Below are 25,655 nucleotides of genomic sequence, written 5' to 3'. Positions count from 1 at the left end.
AATTTGAAACATTTAGAGCCTTGCTATGACTTATTTAAATCTTGTAATACTGTTTGTGTAGCATTGATAAGTAACATTGAGGGAGGGGCTGGGGCTAGGTGTTAGTGGTACAGTGTTAATGTTGTTTTAATGTGGCTTCTTTTAGTTTATGTTAACTTCCATTCTAGGATGCTTTTTGTTTTTATTTAGTCTCTTTGTGTCTCCCTGTTGTCTGCCATTGAGTTGTAAGCTATTACATGTTTAAATAAACTCTTTACAAGCAGATTTATTATTGGGCTTTCTTCACTGACCCTGATTACAAGTTGTGACAAGGGCAGACAACATGTGTACTGTAAGAAGAGAAAAAATTTTGCCATATTTTACAGGCTATAATATACACCTTAATTTTTAAGCAATTTTTAAAAAAAATACATTTTTACCATTTTTTATTATTAGATTGTAAAACCAGTCTAAAAATACTTAGTTTATAAAACCAAACTGACCTTTAAAATCCCTGAAAATCGTCATTTCTACTGTCTTCTTCCTCTTCATCATCATCGTCATTGTCTTCATATATACGATGGTCTTCTGTTCCTTTGAGAGTGTTACTTATGCTGCACTTCTTGAAAGATTTAACAATAATGTCTTCTCTCACTCTAGACAATGACTGTTTTATCCACTGACACACTTGTTTGATTGCAGATTGTTTTAAAGCTCCTTTTCACTTGAACTCACGTTGGGTTTCAGCCATCATCCATTTGTTCCATTCCTCTCTCGTTAACACTTCAAATGGTTTATTTATTGACACATCAAGACGTTGCAGTCCACTGACACACTTGTTTGATTGTTGGTCATTTTAAAGATCCTTTTGATGTGAATTCATGTTGGGTTTCAGCTATCATCCATTTGTTCCATTCCTCTCTCGTAAACACTTCAAATGGTTTATTTATTGAGGCATCAAGAGGTTACAGTTGTGAAGTAAGTAATCTCTGTGTTTCCCAGTCTTAATTTCATTTCCATAGAATTTTTCAAATTATTACTAAACTGATCTAGCACAAGAAGGGAACTCTTCCTCAATAAAGCACCATTCCTTCCCTCCCACACTCTGTAAATCCATAATTTCATACCACCCTTGCCCATCTAACCTTTATCATGTATGTGAACAACAACAACTGGTGGTATTTCAGGAGGTTTTGGCATTGTTTTGTACTTGAAAATGATCATTGAATTAAGCACAACATAAAAGGTCAACAGTGTAGTGCATTTTTTCATGTCCACTTGTTTTTATGGTTACAATTTTAGCACGTTTCATGGCAACACTTATGTTACTCGGCACATCAGATGTCCGAGGAGTTCTGTCAGTATTCACTATTTGGCTTAGTTCCACAATTTTTACCTTCAATGTTGAATAGTAAAGTGATGGAGAGAGAATATTTTCTCTTATACTATTGTGGCATTTTCTGAGATATTTTGGTTTTGGTTCACATGCTAAGTCTATGACGTTTCATAAATATGTAGCACCAACCAACTCCACCCTTAAAGTCTGCTAAGTTCCACTGTAGCACCAGCTTATGGGCACATCTTTGAATCATTTTTGTATTAATTCCAATGCCATTTTGGAGGTGTCCTTCAATCCATTTCAATACATCATCTTCCAGTTTTGCCATTTTGCATTCAGCCCTCTATTTGCACACGTCCTCTTTCTCATTCTTTTTCAGTTCTTCTTTTCCAGCCCATGAATCACAAACGGTTTTTTCTGTTAGTGGAGAGCCGAAATGCAGATCAGCTGCTCTGTTTCCGTGATCTTATTCATATGCTATTACTTTCAATTTATAGCCACCATAATGTGAATGTATTTTTTTCTGTTACAAAACTAGCTATTAACAAAATTATGGTACTGTTACCAGTAACACAAATGACTTTCAATTCAAGTTCACTTACACCGTAGATTGCAGTGACGCATTATCGGCTAGACAGTGTTCTGGGTTTGTGATGGTGGAGTGGGAGGGACACAGTATAAGCAAGCTTGTGAATCCCAGCAACTCATGTTCATTGCATCGGTCCACTGCTGCTGCCAGTTAAATCAAGAGGTAGATTTCCCGTTACACAGGAAATATTTTACAATCACATGATAAAGACACAGACAGGTGTTCGAAAAAGAGTAGATTTCTTGACACTAGCCACCATTGAAGTATATGTATGGAACTGTGATTTGAAACTAAATAACTATTATGGCAACACAATCTTGGAATTACACATATCCAATTACATATGTAATAGTGTATGTCAATGGTTTGTATTATGTAAATTCCATCTTGTGTGATTTTTGTAATTTAGAAGTTTATAATGTATGTTTGAAATTACAGTAGGGAGCAAATCACATTTTCACATCCCATATTTAATCAGGGAAATTTATGTAAAACTTGGGAAGCTTCACATGCTATTAGAGTGAGAAGATGGGATGATATGTAGTAATAATAGGCAGTGTAGCACATGATGCAACAACCAGCACTGCCTCATCTGTTTGTAGTATGGAACATTTTGGATTGATTATCATGTTATTTTGTGGTATAGTCACAGTGCTTACCCGTTTAGTGATGATTACGAGTAGCATAAAACAAAGGGAGAGTTAGAAGCAGAAACAGTGGCCCAATGTGGCACTCACCGTGGCGTTACCAATTGGCTGAGTGGGCTATGGCTGGAGTGTGTGACATGGAACAGAGACAGAGAAAACACTGGTGCTGCCGCAAAATATTCTCTACCTCTCACAGGACAGACTGTGTCATAGACCTGACCTGTTACTTGCACAGCACATTACTTCCTGTAGAGATTGGCAACTATTTCTTAATTTAAACGGTGCACAATTCATGACAATTTTGGTTAGTCAGAGGGGTTACAGGTATAATGTACTGAATAAATGCCATTGTGAGATGCCATACGAAACCTTCTGTGAGATTCATTCTTATCACATACTGACAGTACGGGGCATATAGAGAAATTCGAACTCATGGAGATTTTTATAAGGTGCAGAGATCGTTATACGTCAGGAACACTATGTGCAAGTGGAAATATAGGAGAAACTAATTATTAGGCCTATGTTACAGTGTATGCTGTGTACCGTCCGTTGTAAATTCACTTATGGAGTGCAAATATAGATATGCAGTAGCTCATGGCTCAGAAAAACTAATTCTAGTCTCCACAATCTTCTGTTGGTTACTCTGGCACCTGTGTGGGTTAAATTTCAGGTGGTTTTATCTTTCTTCAGGAGAAAGCTGCAAAGGAAATGTGTATGTAACCCAGAAAGTGCTCTCCTCATTGGCTTGTAAGTAAGAAACCAGTATTAAATGTGGGTGCAAGAAAGCTCAGTCTGAAAAAAAATTCGAAATCTTGATGAATATCAATGACCTGTATTAATAAGGTCATTATTCTAAATGAAGAAGGTGCTTGTTCATCCACCACCCACCATTTGTGCCTATTATATAAGTGTTGTTTTAAAATGTGTAAAAAATGGATTTCAGTAGCCGTAATTATTTTGAAAGCTTTGTAATTCCAAAAGAGTATTAATTGTCTTGTGGGGCATACCAATAATATCAACTTTTCAATTGGTAATGGGTAATTTTGCTTTTCTATTGTCATCTCCCATCTTGTAAAGCAGATACAGAAAAAGATAAGTGAATGAATATAGGTTGTGGTGATATCACCTTCTGTGATGTTACTTCATCACTGAACAGAGTTTGTCAGAAGATGCCTGTTATTTGTATAGTCTTATACTTGTTCTTTCCTACACTCTGTCATGCAAGTTCTTTCAATGAGGGTTATTTTGTTGAATGGTTCATTCATTATAAGATTCAAATTATAATAGTTTTTGCACAAAATAGACTTTTTGCAACCATAGTGCTGTCGATACACATCTGGATTTCATACTGCAGAAAAACCTCATGAGCTGCTGTGACCTCCCTCCACCATTTTTTAATTGTGATATGTTTGACCCCCATATTATTCCACATGTGAAAACCTACTTAGAAAGTTTCTAGAACCAACTTTAAGTGATGAGCCTAGGAACATATTACAACCACCTGCGTATAACACCCCTTGGGATTGCTAAGGCAAGGGTAGACTAATCACAGTGTACACAGAGGCGTTAAATCAGTAATTCTTCCTGCACTCCCAAGTTGAATAGACTGAAGAAAAGCTCTGATAACTGGTACAATGGGATGTACGTTCTGCCATGCTCTTGACAATGGTTTGCAAAGTATGGATGTAAATGTATTGAAACTTATTTATTGTTTTGCAACATGGTAATCTAATGTATGAGCTTAAGCTTGTGATTATAACCAGTTGGCTAAGGATTACATGGGGAATTATACAAAGCATTTCAAAAAGAATGATGTGATTTGAAGACACCGTATTTATTGATAAAAACACACTACAAACCTGGAATGAATAGCAAAATACTGACCAAATCTTGAAGTTTTAGCTATGCTTTTATAAATGCTCTGTATGTCCACCAGCAGCAGTACGAATAGCATCTAGATGATAGCTGAATTCGGTATAAACTTAACACAGTATATCTGATTTTGCAGAAGTTGTGGTGGCTGTTATTCTGTTCTTCACTCTTTCAATGTTACAAGGTAAAGGGGAGATGAACACACTTTGCCTCACATATCCCCATAAGAAAAAATCACACAGGTCAAATCTGGCGATATTGGAGGCCAAGAATACAGGGCAGTGCCTCGGGCTTCCATGTGCCCTGTTGAATGCTGATCTATCTTCAAATGTGCAGAATTGTTTTTTTTCCCCACAACTTCAGGACGACTCCAATGACTTCATTTTTAAACAGGATGGAACTGCCCATACTAGCACAACAATGTATCGCAGTTACTCAGTGACAGTATTCTTTGACACAGGTTAAGGCACATTGGACCCTGAGACAATGCCCTGCTTTCGTGGCCTCCAAAATCATCAGACATGACTCCATCCGATTTTTTCTTGTGGGGTTATGTGAAGGAAAGTATGTTCATATCCCCTTTACCTGGTGACATAGAAGAAGTGAAGAACAGTATAACAGGTGCCGTAACTTCTGTAAAAGCACATACATTGTGTAAAGTTTATGATAAATTTAGCTATCATCTAGGTGCTTTTCACGCAGCTGCTGGTAGACACACAGCAGAGCAATTTACTACATGTTTGTGGTATGTTTTTATCAATAAATATGGAGTTTTGAAATCGGGTCATTCTTTTTGAAATACCCTGTATATTACTTTTTATAAGATTTCATGGTGATAGATTAGCCTTTTTTCTGACCTCATATTATATACATGTAATGTTATCTGCACAGATTTTTGTTTCAAATCTTAAATGAATATTATTATATTGTAGAGAAGCTGTTAACAAAGGTTTGGAAGAGTATCCACAAAGGGCCTGTCTCTTGCCTTGCATTGGACAATGCCGGAAGTATTTTAGCTAGTGGTGGGTCAGATGCTAGTGTTCGTCTATGGGATGTTCCTCATCACACGTGCTCAGATACTCTCAGAGGTGGACAAGGTGTTGTAAGGTAATCTTTTCTATATTAGACTTGTCCACCCCAGTTTCTAGTAATAGTATTGTGATTATTAGTGAGTAAGTTTATCTGAAACCAAACAACATGGTTGAAAAGTGTTAATTTGTTTTGTATGTTATTACTGATTAGTGGTTAAAGTGCTTTAAAGTAAACACTTTCAGCTCCAGTAAAACCATCACACATATTGTGCAGCTGAAGCAAATTTCACCAGTGAGTATATGTCACATTAAACTCAAGTGAAATGTGTGTGACAGAAAATAAATTATATTACTCACTTCCACTTACATATTACCCCAAATTACCAGTATATCTCCCTAAGCTATGGCATTTATAATTAATTTTCTCAATATTTGATACCTTTAATAATTTTGTGGTCTAGCTAGGTAGGCAGCCTTTCAGTTGGTTTCAGTACGTCCACCTTTATAAGGCAGAAGGCATTTTGGTTCAACTTTTCTTTCTGTTGGTTGTCCTCCGCTGACAAAATCTTTCTCTCCAATGTCTGTAAGCTGAGAAATCACATTTTCAATGCCTGCAGTTTTGAAGGAGGCTCACATAATTATTAGGAACATGAAAAGTTCCTTCTCATCTGGCAAAACCCCTTGTGCAATATAATCCCCTGCTCCATGAATACTGGTATTTTGCCTCAGCCACTTGTAACCTGCTCGATAGTTCCATTACACAAGAAAGTGACAAGAATGAGATCAACAAATATTGAGACATATCCTCCTCCTCCCAACTGTCTCCAAAATAACAGAATAAAATGTATACTTAAGGTATTATGATCTTTCATGAAAGTGACTCCCTGCTAACGGCGCAGCTGTTTGAATTTTGAAAAAATAAATCCATCAGTGAGGCCCTCTTTTCATTTAATAACCAGATAGCACATGCATTTAATGATAAATCTTGCTTCTGGATTTTTTACTGATCTTACGGAGGCATTTGATTTAGGTAACCACACTCTGCTTATGCACAGTGTGGAAAATTCTTGTTTAAGAGAGATCTATAATGAGTTTGTCGTATCTTTCAAACAGAAGACAGTTGATAGAAAGAACAACACATGATGGAAGAACAACTCATTCAGATATATGTCGTCATCTCAGAAGTCTCATTGGGCTCAGTCTTAGGCCCCCTTCTCTTTCTTCTCTTTATTAATAACCCCTCAGGAAATCTATCTTAACAACACCTGTGTTATTCACTGATGATACAAACCTCCTCTCTTGTAACATTTCTCCACAGCAGATGATGGCTAGTTAACTGTTAAAGGCTCGTAATTTGGCTTTATGTTAACAACACAACTCCTGTGATCTGCTGCTCATCAAAGAACTGTACAGCACACATATAGAAGCATTATCCGTAGGCAGTAGAGTTATTGGACAGGTCACTGAGACTAAATTCCTTGAGCCAAGTGTAGATACAACATTACAGTGACATGTCCACTCCAAAGAAATATATGGCTGTGCAAAATGAGTGTTCTCTGCTTTGCTTTGGGAGTTCTCAGTCTAATGTGGTACCTGACTAGCATTAGAACTGTTTACTTCGCCCTGATTAACTCAATCATTTTGTATAACATTTCTTTTGGAGGGTCGCTGAGATAAACTTATGCTGCAGTGTTTATCTCCAACATGCCAGTGCAGAAGCTGTCACAGAATCAGCTACACAAAAAATCCACACAATTCACATGTCTATTTACATGTGAAAGCTGACTTCAGTATTTGTCTTTTTGTGAGACCATGTGTGCCAGATTCGTGTGCCAATTTGAAATTCTAAATTCACATATTTTGCTGTTCATATCACTTCTGCATAATCTTTCACTGATTGTATCAATACTCATTGAGATGTGAAATTTTAAACATTTATGAGTGCCCGATAAACTTCTTCTGTTATTTTTGGCTGTAGGCTTGACTTACTTGTGGTCTTTAAAAATTTTTGAGAACAATAAGCCAATCCTCATGCAGCATGATGATTCTCTAATTTTATTGCATAATTACATGAGAAATAAGTTATTTTTGAAAAATTTTAGACACTTAAGAAACTATATTTATGAAAATTTTCCTAAGTTTCCTGCACATGTGCTTTGGATAAATTATTTAGTAGCAAATAAGCATTAGTGATTCACAGATACTGCCAAACAATAGCTCACCCCAAGTTTCAGTGTATATTAATGCAAATAAATATACATTTTTGATAATTTTCGAAAAGGATCGTTGTCCTGTGTGTAATCTAATTTGGTGTTTGTAGCTTTGTTACTGTATGTATTGTCCTACATTTAGTTTTTCCTTCAAGAGGAGTGTACATTACCTACATTTATTGTAAGTTAACAGTATTTTTCATTTTGTTAATGACTGTAATTAATCTCAAAAAGTTTTAGAAAACTAGTAATTTTTACCATAGGTTTTTCTGTCGCCTAATGGATATCTCATTTTGTGTATTTGCTCCAGTTCTTATAGGGAATTAATTATTTCATAGCTCAACAGATTGAAAGATAGTCAGCAGGCTTAGCTTAAAGATATTGTTCTCAGTCTTGTAATACATTACACCAGGCACAATGCAGCTCCACTGTGAATGCTGTTCTCAAACAAGGGATGGGTTGATTGATATTCGCAAGCAGATGGAAATCACTCTGACTACTGTCAGCCGATTGGCAACCACTATGAATCAGTGTGCTGGAAGAACTGCTGAGGGTCATACACATGTGGTACCAGTGCCAAAGGTATCTCAATTACTATTCTTTCTTGTGGACCCTGTCTCCTGTGCAGGAAATACAGGATCTTTCATAACTAGTCCACTTGACTGCGAGTGACATGTCACTGGTAGATCTAGGTGCTGTACAGGATAGATGGGGACCAGGGAGGACTCAAGAGTGTTATACCAATCCCCTAACCATCAAGTTCATGGTGCTTCTTTGACTGAGACACCCATGGCACTCACTTTACCTGTTTTGGGGATTTGCTGTGTCCTGTGTCAAGTGGAGGTGAACACAAATGGGTGGGAGCTTATCAATCATTGGCAGTTCAGATGCATAGCAGGTAATGGTACCTGTAAGGGAAATGGCAGCAAAGGTGGAAAGGAACATCAGATAAACTTAGTGTGTATGCCTGGGAGCCTTACTCAGCATGTTGAAGAGGCTATTCTGGCAGCCATTGAAGGAACAGGGTGCAATCAACTGCAGATTGTGGCACACATTGGAGTAAACAATGCCTGTCATCTGCGCTCAAAGGTCATACTTGAATCATTCCAGTGACTGACAGCGAAGGTTGAGAAGATCAGCGTTGCACATGGAATTTCAGCAAAGCTCACAATTTGCAGTGTTGCCCCAAGTTGGATTGTGGCCCCTTGTTGTGAGCCAAGTGGAAGGACTGGACCAGAGACTTTCAAGGTTCAGTGACAATCTTGGCTGTGACTTTCTGGACTTGTGCTATGAGGAGAGAACTGTAGGAACCCACTAAACAGGCCAGATGTGTACTACACATCAGATGTTGCCTCCCATGTGCTGACTCTGTCTGGCGTGCACATAAGGGCTCTTTTTCAGATTAGCAACTCCATCCAGTCCTGATAACAACAACCATGGGAGAGGAAGAAATATTAAATGTAAGATCGAAAAGAATGCCCCCCCCCCCCCCCCCCCCCCCACAGGCGAGAGTACTAAAATCCTCCTGAGCATTTGCAACAAAGTGCTAAAGTTTGAAAAACTCCTGAAAAGCAATGAAGCATACATATTACTAGGTACAGAAAATTGGCTGAAACCTAAAATTGGTAGTAGTGAGATTTTTGAGGAAAATGTAAGTGTATTTTGAAAGGATAGGCCAGTGGGAAATGGAGGTGATGTATTTGTCACAGTATACAAGAAACTCACATCCTCGGAGATAGAAATTGAAGCTGCATGTGAAATTGTTTGGCAAAGATTCAGTATCAGCAGTAGGCATAAAATGGTAATTGTATCCTTATATCAGACTCATGTACTGTTGTAACAAAAAACTTCAGTGAAAACTTTAGTGTGCTTGTACATAAGTTTCTGAATCATAACATAATCATCAATGGAAGCTTTAATCATCCAACAATCAATTGGTAAAATTACAGTTTTATTAGTGAAACATTACTAAACGTCTTCTCTGAAAACTACCAAAAACAGATAGTTCGGATTGGATCTAATGGCAACAAATAAACATGACCACTTTGAAGATGTCTGCATCAAAAATGATATCAGTGACCATGAGATGATTGTGGCAACAATGATTACCAAATTGCAATGGACATCTAAAACAAGTAGAGAGATAAACTAGATAAAATATCAGTAGTGTCATATTTCAATGAGGAACTTGAAACTTTCAACTCACATAGATGAACTATGGTTCAAGCATAAAAGAATAGTTGACCTTGCACTGGATAGATATGTACCCAGTAGAACAGCCCATAATGGGAGAGTTCCTCCATGGTATACAGTCACTGTAAGGAAACTTTAAAGAAACAGGGATTAGTGCATAAAAGGTCTAAAACAAAGCATAGGCCTATAGGTAGAGAGATGCTGAATGAAACCCGTTTATATATAGAGAAAGCTATGTGTAATGCCTGTAGCAGAATATTGTCAAATTATCTTTCACAGAACCCAAAGAAATTCTGGTCATATGTAAAGGCTGATAGTGACACCCACGCTAGTGTCCCCAACAAATTAGACAGGAACTGAAATTGAGGGTAGTGAAGCAAAAACTGAAATGCTTAACTCCATTTCGAAATTTTTCTTTACAAATTGCCCCAATGTAATCCTCATACCACTGAAAAGATGAGTGAAATTAGTGTTAGTGTCAGTGGTTGAGAAACAACTGAAATTGTTGAAATTGAATGAAACTCCAGGTCTTGATGGAATCCCTGTCAGATTCTGTACTGAATTTGGGACTGAGTTAGTCCCTCTTCTAATTATAATCTGTCATAGTTCCTTTGAACAAAAAACTGTGTCCAGTGGCTGGAAGATAATACTGGTCTTACCCATCTACAAAAAGAATCGTAGAAGTGATGCACAAAACTATTGTCCAGCATCCTTAACATCACTTTGCTGTAGAATCTTGGAACATATGCCAACTAGCACAGATTCTGGAAACATTAATGTGAAACCTGACTTTCACTCTTCTCGCATGACATGTTGAAAGCTTTGGATCAAGGCAGTCAGGTAGATTAAGTATTTTCATATGGGGTATCAAGGGAAATTTGTGATGGGATTGAGGATTTTTTGGCAGTGAGGACACAGTGTTTTATCTAGGATGGAGAGTCATTGTCACATATAAAAGTAACTTTGGGTGAGCGACAGGGAAGTCTGTTGGTATCTCTGTTGTTCATATTGTATATGAGGATGTAAATAAAATAGAAATAAACTTCCACATGGGAAAAATATATTAAAAACAAAGATTCCAAGACTTACCAAGCGGGAAAGCGCCGGTACCAAGCGGGAAAGCGCCGGTAGATAGGCACAATGAATAAAACACACAAACACACACACAGAATTTGAGCTTTCGCAACCGGGGGCTGCTTCGTCAGGAAAGAGGGAAGGAAAAGGAAAGATGAAAGGATGTGGGTTTTAAGGGAGAGGGTAAGGAGTCATTCCAATCCCAGGAGCGGAAAGACTTACCTTAAGGGGAAAAAAGGATAGGTGTCTGTGTATGTATGGATGGATATGCGTGTGTGTGTGTGTGTGTGTGCGCGCGCGCGCGAGTATATACCTATCCTTTTTTCCCCCTAAGGTAAGTCTTTTTGCTCCCGGGATTGGAATGACTCCTTACCCTCTCCCTTAAAACCCACATCCTTTCATCTTTCCTTTTCCTTCCCTCTTTCCTGACGAAGCAGCCGCCGGTTGCGAAAGCTCAAATTCTGTGTGTGTGTTTGTGTGTTTTATTCATTGTGCCTATCTACCGGCGCTTTCCCGCTTGGTAAGTCTTGGAATCTTTGTTTTTAATATATTTTTGCATATGAGGATGGTTTGAAATGTTCTTGGAATCATCATGAGAGGTCAGTGCTAGCGTGATATTCATTGCACTGTTGCCTTTAAACACATGCCACGCAGTGCTTTTGGAATAGAGCTGTGGTGGTGACATGGCTCTGTTGGTGTTCCTGTACAGTGATGTATGAAGATGGTAAAAACCTAGTTTCAAGCAGTGATTAAGTACTTCATAAAGAAAGACATGAAAGCAAAGGACATCTCCTTCATATTCAACTGTCACGAAGTGGACAAATGAATTTAAATTTGGTCGGGAGGGCTTAGATGAAGATCCGCACAGTGGTCGGCCAAGATGTGTCACTGTCACTACTCCAGAAATCATTGCAAAAGTTCACAAGATGGTCATGGAGGAGCGCTGATCACAAGTGCTTGGAATTGCTCGCGCGTGCCAAGATGTCATCTGAAAGAGTGTATCACTTTTTAACTAAAGAATTAGAAATAAAAAAAATTATCTGCAATATGGGTCCTGTGGCTCTTGATGTGGCTGCACACATGTGCAGTTGCCATGGCAAAATTACGTATGAATTGGTGCCAAACCCGCCCTGTTCATCTGATATGGCTCCGAAAGACTTTTTCTGACAGAATTTTTCTTGGTGGACGAAAATTCACTTCAAACAAAGAACTGATAGCCAGAGTTGACAACTATTTTGCAGGCCTGGAATAAACTAATTTTTGAGATGGGATCAAAGCACTGGAACATCATTGGACCAGTTGCATTAATCTACAAGGTGACTACATTCAGGAACAAAAAAACGTTTCAGTGATGTAATTACTTTTTTTTCTATTCCATTGTGATAACTTTTCAAACCACCCTCGTACCTTGCAGACAACCCCAGACTTTTAGCAGGTGTTTCAGTTATTTATAATAAAGTAATGTCTGAAAGAAGCTGCATAAAAATTCAGTCAGATATTGATAAGATCGGCAACTTGCTTTAAATGTTCAAAATTGTGCAATTTACAAAATGAAAGAATGTCACATTTGGAATGTGCCAATTCGTACAAATATCTGAGTGTAACATTTGGTAGGGGAAATGGAATGCTTATCTAGGCTCAGTCGTGGTTAAAACATGTGGTAGACTTCTGTCTATTGGTAGAATACTGGGGAAATGCAATCAGTCTACAAAGAGGATTGCTTACAAATCATTCATTTGACACATTCTAGAGTACTGCTCAAGTGTGCAGGATCTGTACCAGACAGGATTAACAGCGAATATTGAATGTATACAGAGATGGGCAGCACAAATTGTCACAGGTTGGTTTGACCCGTGGGAGAGTGTCACAGAGGTGCTGAAGAAACTGAACTGGCAGAGACTTATTGACAGACATAAACTGTCGTGAGAATTACTACTTACAAAGTTTCAAAAACAAGCTTTAAATTATGACTTTAGGAGTATATTACAACCCCCTACACATCTCTCCTCTAGGGATCACCGAAGGGAAGATTACATTAATTATGCTGCATAGAAAAGGCAAACCTACGTTTCTAGCATTTGTAGACTTAGAGAAAGCTTTTGACAATGTTGACTGGAATACTCTTTTTCAAATTCTAAAGGTGGCAGGGGTAAAATACAGGGAGTGAAAGGCTATTTATAATTTGTACAGAAACCAGATGGCAGTCATAAGAGTCGAGGGGCATGGAAGGGAAGCAGTGGTTGGGAAAGGAGTGAGACAGGGTTGTAGCCTCTCCCCGATGTTATTCAATCTGTATATTGAGCAAGCAGTAAAGGAAACAAAAGAAAAATTTGGAGTAGGTATTAAAAATCATGGAGACGAAGTAAAAACTTTGAGGTTCGCCGATGACATTGTAATTCTGTCAGAGACGGCAAAGGACTTGGAAGAGCAGTTGAACGGAATGGACAGTGTCTTGAAAGGAGGATATAAGATGAACATTAATAAAAGCAAAACGAGGATAATGGAATGTAGTCAAATTAAATCAGGTGATGCTGAGGGAATTAGATTAGGAAATGAGACACTTAAAGTAGTAAAGGAGTTTTGCTGTTTAGGAAGTAAAATAACTGATGATGGTCGAAGTAGAGAGGATATAAAATGTAGACTGGCAATGGCAAGGAAAGCGTTTCTCAAGAAGAGAAATTTGTTAACATCGAATATAGATTTATGTATCAGGAAGTCGTTTATGAAAGTATTTGTTTGGAGTGTAGCCATGTATGGAAGTGAAACATGGACGATAACTAGTTTGGACAAGAAGAGAATAGAAGCTTTTGAAATGTGGTGTTACAGAAGAATGTTGAAGATTGGGTGGGTAGATCACATAACTAATGAGGAAGTATTGAATAGGATTGGGGAGAAGAGAAGTTTGTGGCACAACTTGACTAGAAGAAGGGATCGGTTGGTAGGACATGTTTTGAGGCATCAAGGGATCACAAATTTAGCATTGGAGGGTAGCGTGGAGGGTAAAAATCGTAGAGGGAGACCGAGAGATGAGTACACTAAGCAGATTCAGAAGGATGTAGGTTGCAGTAGGTACTGGGAGATGAAGCAGCTTGCACAGAATAGAGTAGCATGGAGAGCTGCATCAAACCAGTCTCAGGACTGAAGACAACAACAACATGTTAATGAAACAAGACGAAAACCAAATAACTGGACATACCATCTGCGATGAACTTTACAGTGGTTTGCAGAGTACCAACGTAGACGTAGAAAATAATTGTTGTACAAAAGCAAATTGACAGGATAATGATACATTCGTAGCAAATCCACCTCCCAAGCCAACCTTCAAAGAAGGGGGAATTCTAACTGTCCTAGGCATAAAAGTCCGCCTCTGTAGCTGATTGGTCAGTGTAGGTGGCTGCCATGCAGGGGCCCCAGATTCGATTCCCACTACTGCCAAAAATTTTTACTTGGTGGTAGAATTGGTACGGGGTGCACTCAGCCTCACAAAGTGATTGAGGAGCTACTTGACTTAGTAGTAACAGCTCCGTAGTCTGGAATGGCCGGAAGAGAGGTGTACTGAGCACACACCCCTCCGTACCACATTTGCATGACACCACAAGGCAAAGAATGACATGGTGGCTGGTAGATATCCCTTGGGCCTTCATGGCCTGCTGAGGAGCTTGTTTATGCTTATTTATCCCACAGACTGTGTCATTTGTAAATCTCTGATATATACATACTATGGACTGTTTCACTTGTAAATCTCTTTGTAACAAATAATGTGCATGATCGCCACAACCGTACTCATACAGAGACTGAGTAAATGCCACAATAGGATGATGCACATTGGTAGCCTACTCTATAATACACTATGTGATCAAAAGTATCCGGACACCCCACAAAACATAAGTTGTAGGTGCATTGTGCTGCCACCTACTGCCAGGTACTCCATATCAGTGACCGCAATAGTCATTAGATGTCGTGAGAGAGCAAAATGGCGCAGTCCGCGAAACTCTGATACTTCAAATGTGGTCAGGTCATTGCATCTCACTTGTGTCATACGTCTGTACATGAGATTTCCACACTCCTAAACTTCCCTAGGTCCACTGTTTTCGATGTGACAGTGAAGTGGAAACATGAAGGGACACGTACAGCACAAAAGCATACAGGCTGACCTTGTCTGTTGTCTTACAGAGACCTCTGACAGTGGAAGAGGGCTGCTATGTGTAATAGGCAGACATCTATCAAGACCATCACACAGGAATTCCAAACTGCATCAGGATCCACTGCAAGTACTATGACTGTTAGGTGAGAGGTGAGAAAACTTGGATTTCATGGTTGAGTGGCTGCTCATAAACCACACATCATGCCGGTAAATGCCAAATGATGCCTCTCTTGGTGTAAGGAGCATAAATATTGGACGATTGAACAGTGTAAAAACATTGTGTGTAGTGACAAATCACGGTACACAGTGTGGCGATCCGATGGCAGGGTGTTGGTATGGTGAATGCCCGGTGAACGTTATTTGCCAGTGTGTGTAGTGCCAACAGTAGAATTCGGAGGTGGTGGTGTTATGGTGTGGTCATGTTTTTTGTGGAGGAGGCTTGCACCCCTTATTGTTTTATGTAGCACAGTCACACCACAGGCCTACATTGAAGTTTGAAGCACCATCTTGCTTCCCACTGTTGAAGAGCAATTAGGGGATGGTGATTGCATCTTTTAACACAATCGAGCACCTGTTCATAATACACGGCCTGTGGGGGCATGGTGAAATGACATTAATATCCCTGAAATGGACTTGCCTGCACAGAGTCCTGACCTGAATCCTGTAGAGCACCTTTGGGATGTTTTGGAACGCCGACTGCATACCAGGCCTCACCGAACGTTATTGATACCTCTCCTCAGTGCAGCACTCTGTGAAGAATGGGCTGCCATTCCCCAAGAAACCTTCCAGCACCTGATTGAACGTGTCTGCGAAAGTGGAAGCTGTCATCAAGACTAAGGGTGGGCCAACACCGTACTAAATTCCAGCATTACCGATGGATGGCACCACGATCTTGTAAGTCATTTTCAGCCAGGTGTCTGGATACTTTTGAACACATAGTGTAAATTACAAGAGAGAAAGTTACCAGTATAATGCCCCAGAATTGTTTTTATCCTGTTGCTGAATTTATGGAGATAAGTTTATACCAGATATAAGTTTAATTTTGTATACATACTTTGTCCTGTAAGTACACATATATTGAAAAATGGAGATCACTGTTAAAAACTACTGTCCTTTACAGTGCATGTGTATTTTTACAACATTAATTTAACAAAAAGGTATATCCCTCTTCAACAATTGCTGTGACTTGTATCACATTTCATAAACATGATTTCACATATAAATAAATAAGTCAGTGGAGACTGATTATTGTGTAAAATGCTTGGTGGATTCTTAAGGATGTAACTTTCGATTCTGTTTCTCTGTATGGCATATGTTATGTTTGGATGCATGCAGTGATTATACAGCGTGATTCAGTGATAATGTTACAAACTTTCAGGGATAGTGGATGAGAGTAAATGAGGTAAGGGACTCTGGCCTGGAAAAACCATGTTGCATACCAGAAGTGAAAATCGTTCTGATACCTCTGTCAGTGGAAAAGATGTACCAGTACTATTGTGGCTAAGATTGTAGTGTAAGTAACTTTCAGAGGTGCTAATATGAACATCTAAGAAACATAGGCTCTGAGATGCATACCTTAAGAGCTATGAGCATACAAGAGACTTGTTTCACAAGGAATGCATTTTAGAGTCCAAATTGTTCGGTAGAAGAGATGTGTTTCACAGTAGTAAAGGTGAATAAGTGCTCATAGATCTTAAGGAATGCTTTTTGGAGCCCATGTTTATTAGACATTTTTTAAAATTTGGTCCATACTGCCATGTCTGAAAGGTACCTACCCTACGATCTTAGCAACAACCAGTACTGGCCCAAGTATTTCACAGTCAGAGTTATCAGAACAGTTTTCACTTACAACTTTTAACTCGAGTCATTTCCAAACCTCAAATTGTTGCATTTACCTTTCTCCATCATCCCTAAAAGTTTGTAATGTTGTTATGGAATCAACTTGTATGTGACTCCTTGAATAGTCAGAACAATTAATTTTCATTATACTTATTATTCCATTCTCTAGCCCCCGCTCCCCCCTCTCCCCCAACCTACACTCTCCCCTGAATCTGTGTCCACAAAAATTCAAAAGAGGGGTGAAGGAATGGGTAGTCTCCCCTAATCCATGGTTTTGGGTGACTTTTCCGAACTCTTCCCCTTTTCCTAAACCTCTCCACTCCTTTTCCTTTACCCTTCTTCCATCCACTTGAACACTTCTGCCAGAAGAAGGAGCCACTGGCTCTGAAAGCTTGAATACTTAAAACCTTTTTTTATATGTGTGTTTTCCTGCTGCTGATTGGTGAATAGACTTTTTACCTGCCCAATCAGATATATTGTCAAAAATTAACTATTTTCGTTGTTACACAAAGATTCAAATATATACAGGAGATGCAAAACTTTTTTTTGAGCTTTTTCTCTAGTATAAGATGCAAAAAGTATAATGTTAATATAGCTGCAAAGAAGATTATGATTTTAGATTTTGAAGATTTAATATTAACCTTACATTAGGGTAACATAATGTGGTTTTATTTATTAACATTAATCATGGCAGCTACATCTGCTTATTTTGTTTTTTCCTTCTTAATTTTCTTAATGTACTCCTAATTCTTTGGCTGGAGACACAGAAATAGAAACAACTTTCAATTTTTGGGCCCAAAGAAATCATCAGGCAAAAGGAAGAGGTATGATTGAAGATAAGTTGAAAAAGGCCAAGAGACATAGGTGAAGCAGGAGCCAACAGGACAGCAAAGAAGGAGAATGGGTCCATAGAAGTATAGAGGAAACTGGTAGATAATTGGACTATATGCAGAGATATATACTTTCAGAAGTAGACTGTTGGAGATTGCACCTTAGGACACAAGTTGTTAAAGACACAAGGCATGTAGTTGAAGTGAGAAAGTGCAAAAATGTGCCTGTGAAAGTAATATATTAAAATTAGAGTCAATAGCATAAAATTCATTCCATTTTGAGAAAAAGATCCCATCTTCAGGGAAAATGTACAAGAGCCTTAAAAAATGTAAATACTCTGACAGAAGAAAAAATCCCAACACCAAGGAGAGTTATGCAAGATAAATGAAAGTTGGTAGGTGTGTTTCTGCATCTGAAAGATGACTTCTATTCAAATTTTGTTCCAGATGTAAAAGAGTGGCATTAGTAGCATGATCATGAGGATGCAAGTCAGGTTTGCTTTAAGTAAACTCTGGAATGATGTAGCAGCCCTTTTTCTGTTTTTGCTTTTTCATCTAATAGGTGAAAGTTTGATTTTATTTTTTACACATTGACTGTCATTGGAGGGTTTTACTTTTATTTAATATTGTCCCGGCTAAGTATCAGTTTGATTACTTTTAAAACCCAATGTTAAACGTGGGTCACTACACGTATTGTCTTCCCAACTCTGAGAGAAAAAAATCTTTAGTAGCTTTACTACCAATGTTTACAGATGACGATACTTTAACCTTTTGTTCAATTGTTTTAGTTACGACTCGCTAGTTTGTTCTTGGTATAGATCACATAACCTTAAAGTTTATTAATCTAAGTTAAATTAATGTTCAATACTTGTATTATGTTTCAAATTAACAATGCCAGTTTATTGACAAGAATTATTAATAAATAGGTTCACTCATACAATCTCATTCACAGCAGTTCTTTAATTAGATGTCTAAGTAGGAGTGCCACATGCATCAGAGATATTAGATAATGTCCTGTCACTTTCGGTAAATAAGTTATTTCTATTTAATATCCGCAAACTGTCATTAACTATGATCACTAGTCGCGTGAAATTAAAGTTTCCCACTATCACAATTCAAAGTCCGAATCCGGTTAAAATTCTCAAATCAGTAAAGCGTTTAAATATTCACACGAATTGACATTAAAGCCAAAGAGATTACTATTCACCTTCCCATTTATCTAATCTGATAAATGTCCAAATTAAAGTCTTGAACTGACAATCCTCAAAACAATCTCGTCACAATCTACTCTTGATCCCCATTTAATAAAGTCCCAGTTGTTGTTCTCTAAAGCTGTATGTCCTAAATAACTTTAGAACTAGACAGACTAGAGACTGGAGTATCGTAATTACAACATATGGCTATTTATACTTTAATAAACACTATCTTTCGTGTCGCAGACCTACGTTCTACGACTATAATATTGATTTTCTTACATATTAGAATAACTAATATTTTAATATCTTCTACTGTTTTTCCCCCTTCCCATGTTTCTGAAATTTATGATTCAATTTTCCTTTTCTTTTCTTTTGCTTTCTATTCTAGATATTTCCCTCTGTTTGTTTTTTATTTATTTTTTGTAATTACTACTTGTGGAGGGACTTGAGGTCATTTCGTGAATTGATATTTTAAGGACATGGGAGCTAATTTGGGAGCTATTTTTGTTTTTTCAACACTGAGAGGCACTATAGGTGTTACAATGGTCATGAACATTAGTTATCTTTGAGATCAGATGTAGTGAATTGATGTTAGTGAAGAATATCTTTAAGATGGCAATGATACCATTGTCAGCAGCTCACTGAGTTCGAATGAGGTCATGTAATAGGGCTATGAGAAGCTGGATGTTCCTTCTGCAGTATTGCAACAAGGCTTGGTAGGAATATAGCCACTGTGCATGACTGCTGGCAGCAGTGGTCATGAGAAGATACGATTGCGAGAGGACTAGTTTCCGGACTGCTGCGAGGCATTACTGAGAGGGAAGACCATTGTGCTCAGCGTATGGCCATGGTGCATCATATTGTGTTTGCAGCAGCAATTCGAACTGCAGTTGGCATCACAGTGACATAACGAACTGGTACAAATTGGTTTCTTCAGGGACAGCTCTGAGCCAGACACCCTGTAGCGTGCCAAACCAGTAGCAATTGTGGCTTTGGTGGTGTCAAGCAAGAACTCATTGGAACGTACAGTGGAGGTCTGTTGTGTTTTCTGATGAAAACTGGTTCTGCCTGGGTGCCAGTGATGACCATTTGTTGGTTAGGAGGAGGCCAGATGAACACGTGCAACCAACCTGTCTGCAGCCTAGACAAAATGGAGCTACACTTGGAGTTGTGCTCTATGATTTTGTATGATAACAAGAGCTCCCCCGTGGTTATCCCATGCTCCCTGACTACGGATTTGTACGCCAATCTGGTGTTTTGACCTGTTGTGCTGCCATTGATAAACAGCATTCCAAGGGGTGTTTTCCAACAGGATAACACTCACCCACATACCGCCATTTTAATCCAACATGCTCTCTCTACAAACTGTTGACATGTTGCCATTTCATGCTCAATCATCAGATCTGTCTCCAGTTGGGAACATATGGGACATCATTGAATGACAACTCTAGTGTCATCCACAACTGTGTTAACCATCCCTTTATTGACCTACAAAGTGCAACAGGCATGGAACTCCATCCCACAAACTGACATCAAGCACCTGTGTGACACAATGCATACGTGTTTGATTTCACGTTCTGGTAGTTAACTCTAGTTATTAATGTACCAAAGTTTCGTATTTTCAATAGTTTTTATTGCACTTACATTAACTTGTGAACTTGCAACAATGATTATTTAAATATACCTAGACAAATGTAATTCGAAAATTTCATTTCTCGACGTTAACTATTTCTTGGTACTGGGATTTTTTTCTGTCAGTGTCCTTTGTTAAAATACAACATAAAATAACAGTAAAATAATTGGATTAAGCAGTCTGTATCTTATTTTATGTTCAGTCCTCTGCACAATATTATGGCACTGTTGAAACCCCAACAACTTCTTCCATCAATTGGAGCAACTACCTTCTATCATGTGTTCTGCTAGATGTCTACTGGGAAATGTTAATAGGTGGCCTGCAGCACTCATGATGCTCTGGTGACTACAAAAGAGATTCCATACAAGACACTTGTGTTACCCTTTTAGAATGTTGCTCATGTGTGTGGAACCCTTATCAAATAGGACTAACAGGGGATACTGAATGTATGTGGAGGGAGACAGCACGAATGGTCACAGGATTGTTTGACCCACATCGGAGTGTAATCAGTATGCTTAACTGGTAGACACTTGATAATAAACGTTAGCTGTCCTGTGAAAACCTAGTTATAAAGTTTTAAGAACCAGTATTCAGTCAGGAGTCATGGAATAAACTATAACTTTTTGCCAGTAATTTCTAAAGAGACCAGGAAGACAAGTTTAGACTAGTAAAATCATGCACAGAGTAATCATTCTTGCACCACTCCATATGTGAATGGAATTGGAAGAAATCCCAATACAGTGGTACAATGGAAGTACCCTCTGCCATGCACTTCACAGTTGTTGGCAGAGTATAGATGTAGATATCACTAATAATTTAAATTTTTTGTGGTGGGGATCCTGTACAGTTGGACAATTTTTCACGAGTTGTGATTGGGATGCGCGGAGTGTGTGAAGCAAACTGCACCCCACATGTAGATAGCTAGTGATAATGGTACTTGACTGCCTAAGTTGACGCTGAACTCATTTGCCTTCTGCTTATTAAAGATTGGAGAGTCTGGTTACCAATGGAAAGTGTGTGATAACAATAGGTATTGTGGTAATAGTATAGGCAGCAATCTTAGTTACAGGATTGAAGGGGTTGACACAAATATGGCAAAACAAGAATAATTTAATTGAAGGCTGTGTCACATTTCTGGTATATTGATTTCTTTTGTAGAAGTGCTAAGTTGATTTATAAATGCAGTACTGAGCAGGTTTCCGATTACTGGAGGGTGGGCTCTCATAGATATGCGACTAATGAAACCTACTTAACTAAGCAACACTGTGGCTTCAATCTGAAAGCATGGGAGTTATTTGTCTAACAGTATCACAGTTAAATGATTAATGAAAAGTCTTATATAAAGATGTGAAACAAATACTAACAAAGAGATAGAGGGGCTGGCCAGTACTTACCTCAGCTCAGTACAGCCGATAGATACACAAAAAACAGAACCGAAAATTTATGTTCCTAGATTTCGGAACAAATGTTCCTTCATCAGGGAGGAGAGAGGGGAAAGAAAGGGAAGAAGGGAAAGTGGATTCAGTTACTCACAACTCAGGTTATGAAGCAACAGGGAAAGGGAAACAGGGAGGGTAACAAGGATGGAGTCATGGTTGTCAGAGGGAAGCCAAAGATATTCTATTGTAAGTACTGTGCCAGCTTCAAACCAAAGAGGATGCATACAGAAGTAAAGAGGTATAGTATAAAGATAAACACAACTATATAGGATGAAAAGATGCATGAATGGCTAAAGAGGAAAGGGAAAGTGAAGAGTAAATGGGAGTGAGGTTGTTTAACGTAGGTTCAGCCCAGGGGGATGTCAGGATGAAAGGATGTGTTGGAGTGCAAGTTCCCATCTCCGCAGTTCCGAGGGGCTGGTGTTGGGTAGGAGAAGCCAAATGGCACATACGGTGTAGCAGGTTCCTAGGTCCCTAGAATTATGCTGGAGGCCATGCTCTGCTACTGGGTATTGGACATCTCCTAGGCTGACAGTTCGTCTGTGTCTGTTCATGTGCTCAGCCAGTTTAGTTGTTGTCATACCAATGTAAAAGGCTGTGCAGTGCAGGCATGTCAGCTGATAAATGACATTTGTTGTTTCACATGTGGCCCTGCCTTGAATTGTGTACGTTTTACCAGTAGCGGGGCTGGAATAGGTAGTTGTGGGGGGATGCATGGGGCAGGTTTTGCAGTGGGGTCGGTTACAGGGGTAGGAACCGCTGGGTAGAGAAGGTAGTCTGGGAATATTGTAGGGTTTGACAAGGATGTTATGGAGGTTAGGGGGGTATCGAAAGGCAACTCTGGGTGGTGTGGGGAGAATTTTGTCAAGGGATGATCTCATTTCAGAGGTTGACTTGAGAAAGACATATCCCTGGCGAAGTAATTTGTTGATGTATTCGAGGCCAGGATAATATTGGGTGACAAGGGGGATGCTTCTGTGTGGTCTGGGGGTAGGAACACTGTTGTTGGACGGGGAGGAATGTATTGCTTGGGAGATCTGTTCGTGGACAAGGTCTGTAGGATAGTTGTGGGAGAGGAAAGCACTGGTCACTATCACAGTTAAGGTTCATAAGACATCTGAGTAGTGATTGTTTGTGTAAAATTAAGTTTTAAGTTTTTTGAATATTTAATTAATAGTAAACAGGTCAACTATGACATTAGACCATGCAAAATGGAAATGAAATGCCTTTTATCATTTTGAAAGAACATTCTTACTTCTGTGTGCAGTGATTTAGAGGTGACCAAAAAACGTATCTGAGAACATAAAATGCCAGATTTGAAGCTTGAGATTTCATGACATTTATCTCTATCTATTTTTGACCACTGAAGGATGTTTATTTTGCAATAAAGTTATTGTTTCCAGCACTTAAAATCAATACTGGGAATCTGTGACTTGACCCATGCTACAAATATATTTATCTCTATTTACCTATAAAACTGTTTGCACCCCTTTCTACATTTCCTGGTCTTTAGCAGAGGATCATATGTTGAAGCTGTGTTCTGTGAAATGGAATCTGAAATTTTCATTTTCGATGTAACTATATACAAATTACATGGAATGTAATTGAGAAAAAATGGTAGGGTTTAGTCTTACAGATTCTGTTTACCTATTTCCTTGAAACATATGTTTAAATCACAGTATAAGGTGATAAATACTTGTGTTTTGTCCTCTATCTGTTGTACTGTACAGCTGATGTGGTGAATTAAAAAATAAATAAATAAAATTCCTCTTAATGAATTTATAAGAGTAGTAGGTTTAAGTGAAAAGTGATAGATGTTGGAATGCTAACTTAAACTTGATTTTATTGAACTTTTGTGGTTCATGAATACTTTTTATTGAATTTGCTGGCCTTAATTAGCTGTGAATAGTACCTTATTTGGAAATGTCATGTGTATCTTATTTGCAGAACTAAACATTTTTATCTATTGAGATTGTTGTTATCAGAATTTATAAGGAACTATGGATCTACAAAGAATGAAAACGTTAACACTACATGTACATTTTCAGTGTTTTGAAGTTTCGTCCACTGAGAACTTCACCCCAGGTGTTTGCAGCATCTGATTATGGAGTTATACATGGATGGGGATTGCAGAGTGGGCTGTTAGAAGTGACATTAACTGGCCATTTCAGTAAAGTAACGGATATGACATTTGACCATAATAGTAAATATCTTATCAGGTAAAAGTCACACAATTGACAGCTATATGCTAGTTGTGATTCATGTTATTAATAACATATGTAATTCATTCACTACACTTCGTAAATATCTTTACCTTCTGAGCTGTTTTGGTATTCTGTCTCATTCAATAGATTTTTGTGTGCTCTTAAGTTTTGCAATTTCCTTCCCAAATATGAGGACCGTACAGAATTATTAGAAGCAAATGTTGGTAAATATACTATGTTTAGTATATTATTAATATAGTATATATTATTATTGATTCCAGCTGCTTTATGTTTTGTTTTGAATGTGTGTGTGTGTGGGGGGGGGGGGGTGTTTCCTGAAGTAAAACCATATTGAATGGTTGTATAAATATAAAAAAATAAAAGATACATCTTCCCATGTTTGTAAAATCTTGTCTCTATCTGTGTAATGAGTCTGCTATGACATGTCTAATTTGATAGGGGAGGTATTCTACAAGGTTTCCTCTCTTTTCTCAAACTGATTGTGAAGATATTTGTGTGGGTAATCATAGTGTAAATTCAAAACAAAACTGAAGTGTTAAAATGCTCACAAGTTACTTAAAGAGAAAGAGGTAATTAATTTAAAGAAATAGAATGTTTGCCATTCCACAGTGGGCAACTACACTGTTTAATCAATTGATTATTCTAACAGTAATTTATATAAATAATAGGAGTAAAGGGAACCAGCTGTTGAGCGTTCAGGGTCTGCATGAACAAGCTAGTCTTGTGGACAGTGCCCTCCTCCAAGCTAACAGAAAGAAAGAAAGAAAGAAAGAAATAACCATGCACGCACAAACTCCTACATCCTTACAGCGCTACAGCATGAACAAGAATTTACATAATTTAGAAGTATGTACAAACCATGAGCCATAATTGGAACGTATGCGTAATGATAAAAAATAATCTTGCAGAAAATAAAATATTTTATGGCTTTCAGGGTAAAATACTATATTAGTTGGGAAAAGGTAATGCTGAGATAAAGTACTATGATTACTGAAAATGAGACACAATGTACCAACCACCCAAATGCATAACATCACGTTAAGCCTTACCCAAAGAAATATGGGTTGCCTATTCTGACTTAAAATTTAGGTATTACTCTTCAGAATAATATTTACAAATACTTTAGCACTCAGAATGAGGGAACAATGTTGGAATGCTGCACACCAAGCCGATGCAAGGTAAAGGCAGTCAGTCACAAAAACCAGTAATATAATAAAGTGAAAGTAGAAAAAAAAGTACCAGTATTATTCTTAGCACTTTTTAAATAACTCGTTATGTGGTACTAAGGCAATTTTACGAACATTTATGCTGAGAATCTTGAGCTACAGTACTTGTGTTATTGAAGTAAAGTTAAAGCAAAGATCACAGAACAGAACTTGTGAAGTTGGCATTATTTCAGTTATCAGGTTGGTAGA

The 25,655-nt window shown here is 38.2% G+C and overlaps 1 protein-coding gene across 1 annotated transcript in view; it reads left to right on the top strand.

Moving 5' to 3' along the window:
* LOC126330555 (transducin beta-like protein 3) overlaps positions 1–25,655 on the top strand; it is a 160,234-nt gene that overhangs the window by 31,909 nt on the left and 102,670 nt on the right. Inside the window, exons 4-5 of the mRNA XM_049996366.1 lie at positions 5,359–5,533; positions 24,064–24,234. Coding sequence (XP_049852323.1) covers positions 5,359–5,533; positions 24,064–24,234 — 346 coding nt within the window. The remainder of the gene's footprint in view (positions 1–5,358; positions 5,534–24,063; positions 24,235–25,655) is intronic.

The sequence above is a fragment of the Schistocerca gregaria genome, chromosome 2 (genome assembly GCF_023897955.1).
Source record: "Schistocerca gregaria isolate iqSchGreg1 chromosome 2, iqSchGreg1.2, whole genome shotgun sequence".
Taxonomy (NCBI): Eukaryota; Metazoa; Arthropoda; class Insecta; order Orthoptera; family Acrididae; genus Schistocerca; species Schistocerca gregaria.
Note: the sequence above shows the minus strand (reverse complement) of the source record. Positions and strands in the feature narration are given on the sequence as shown.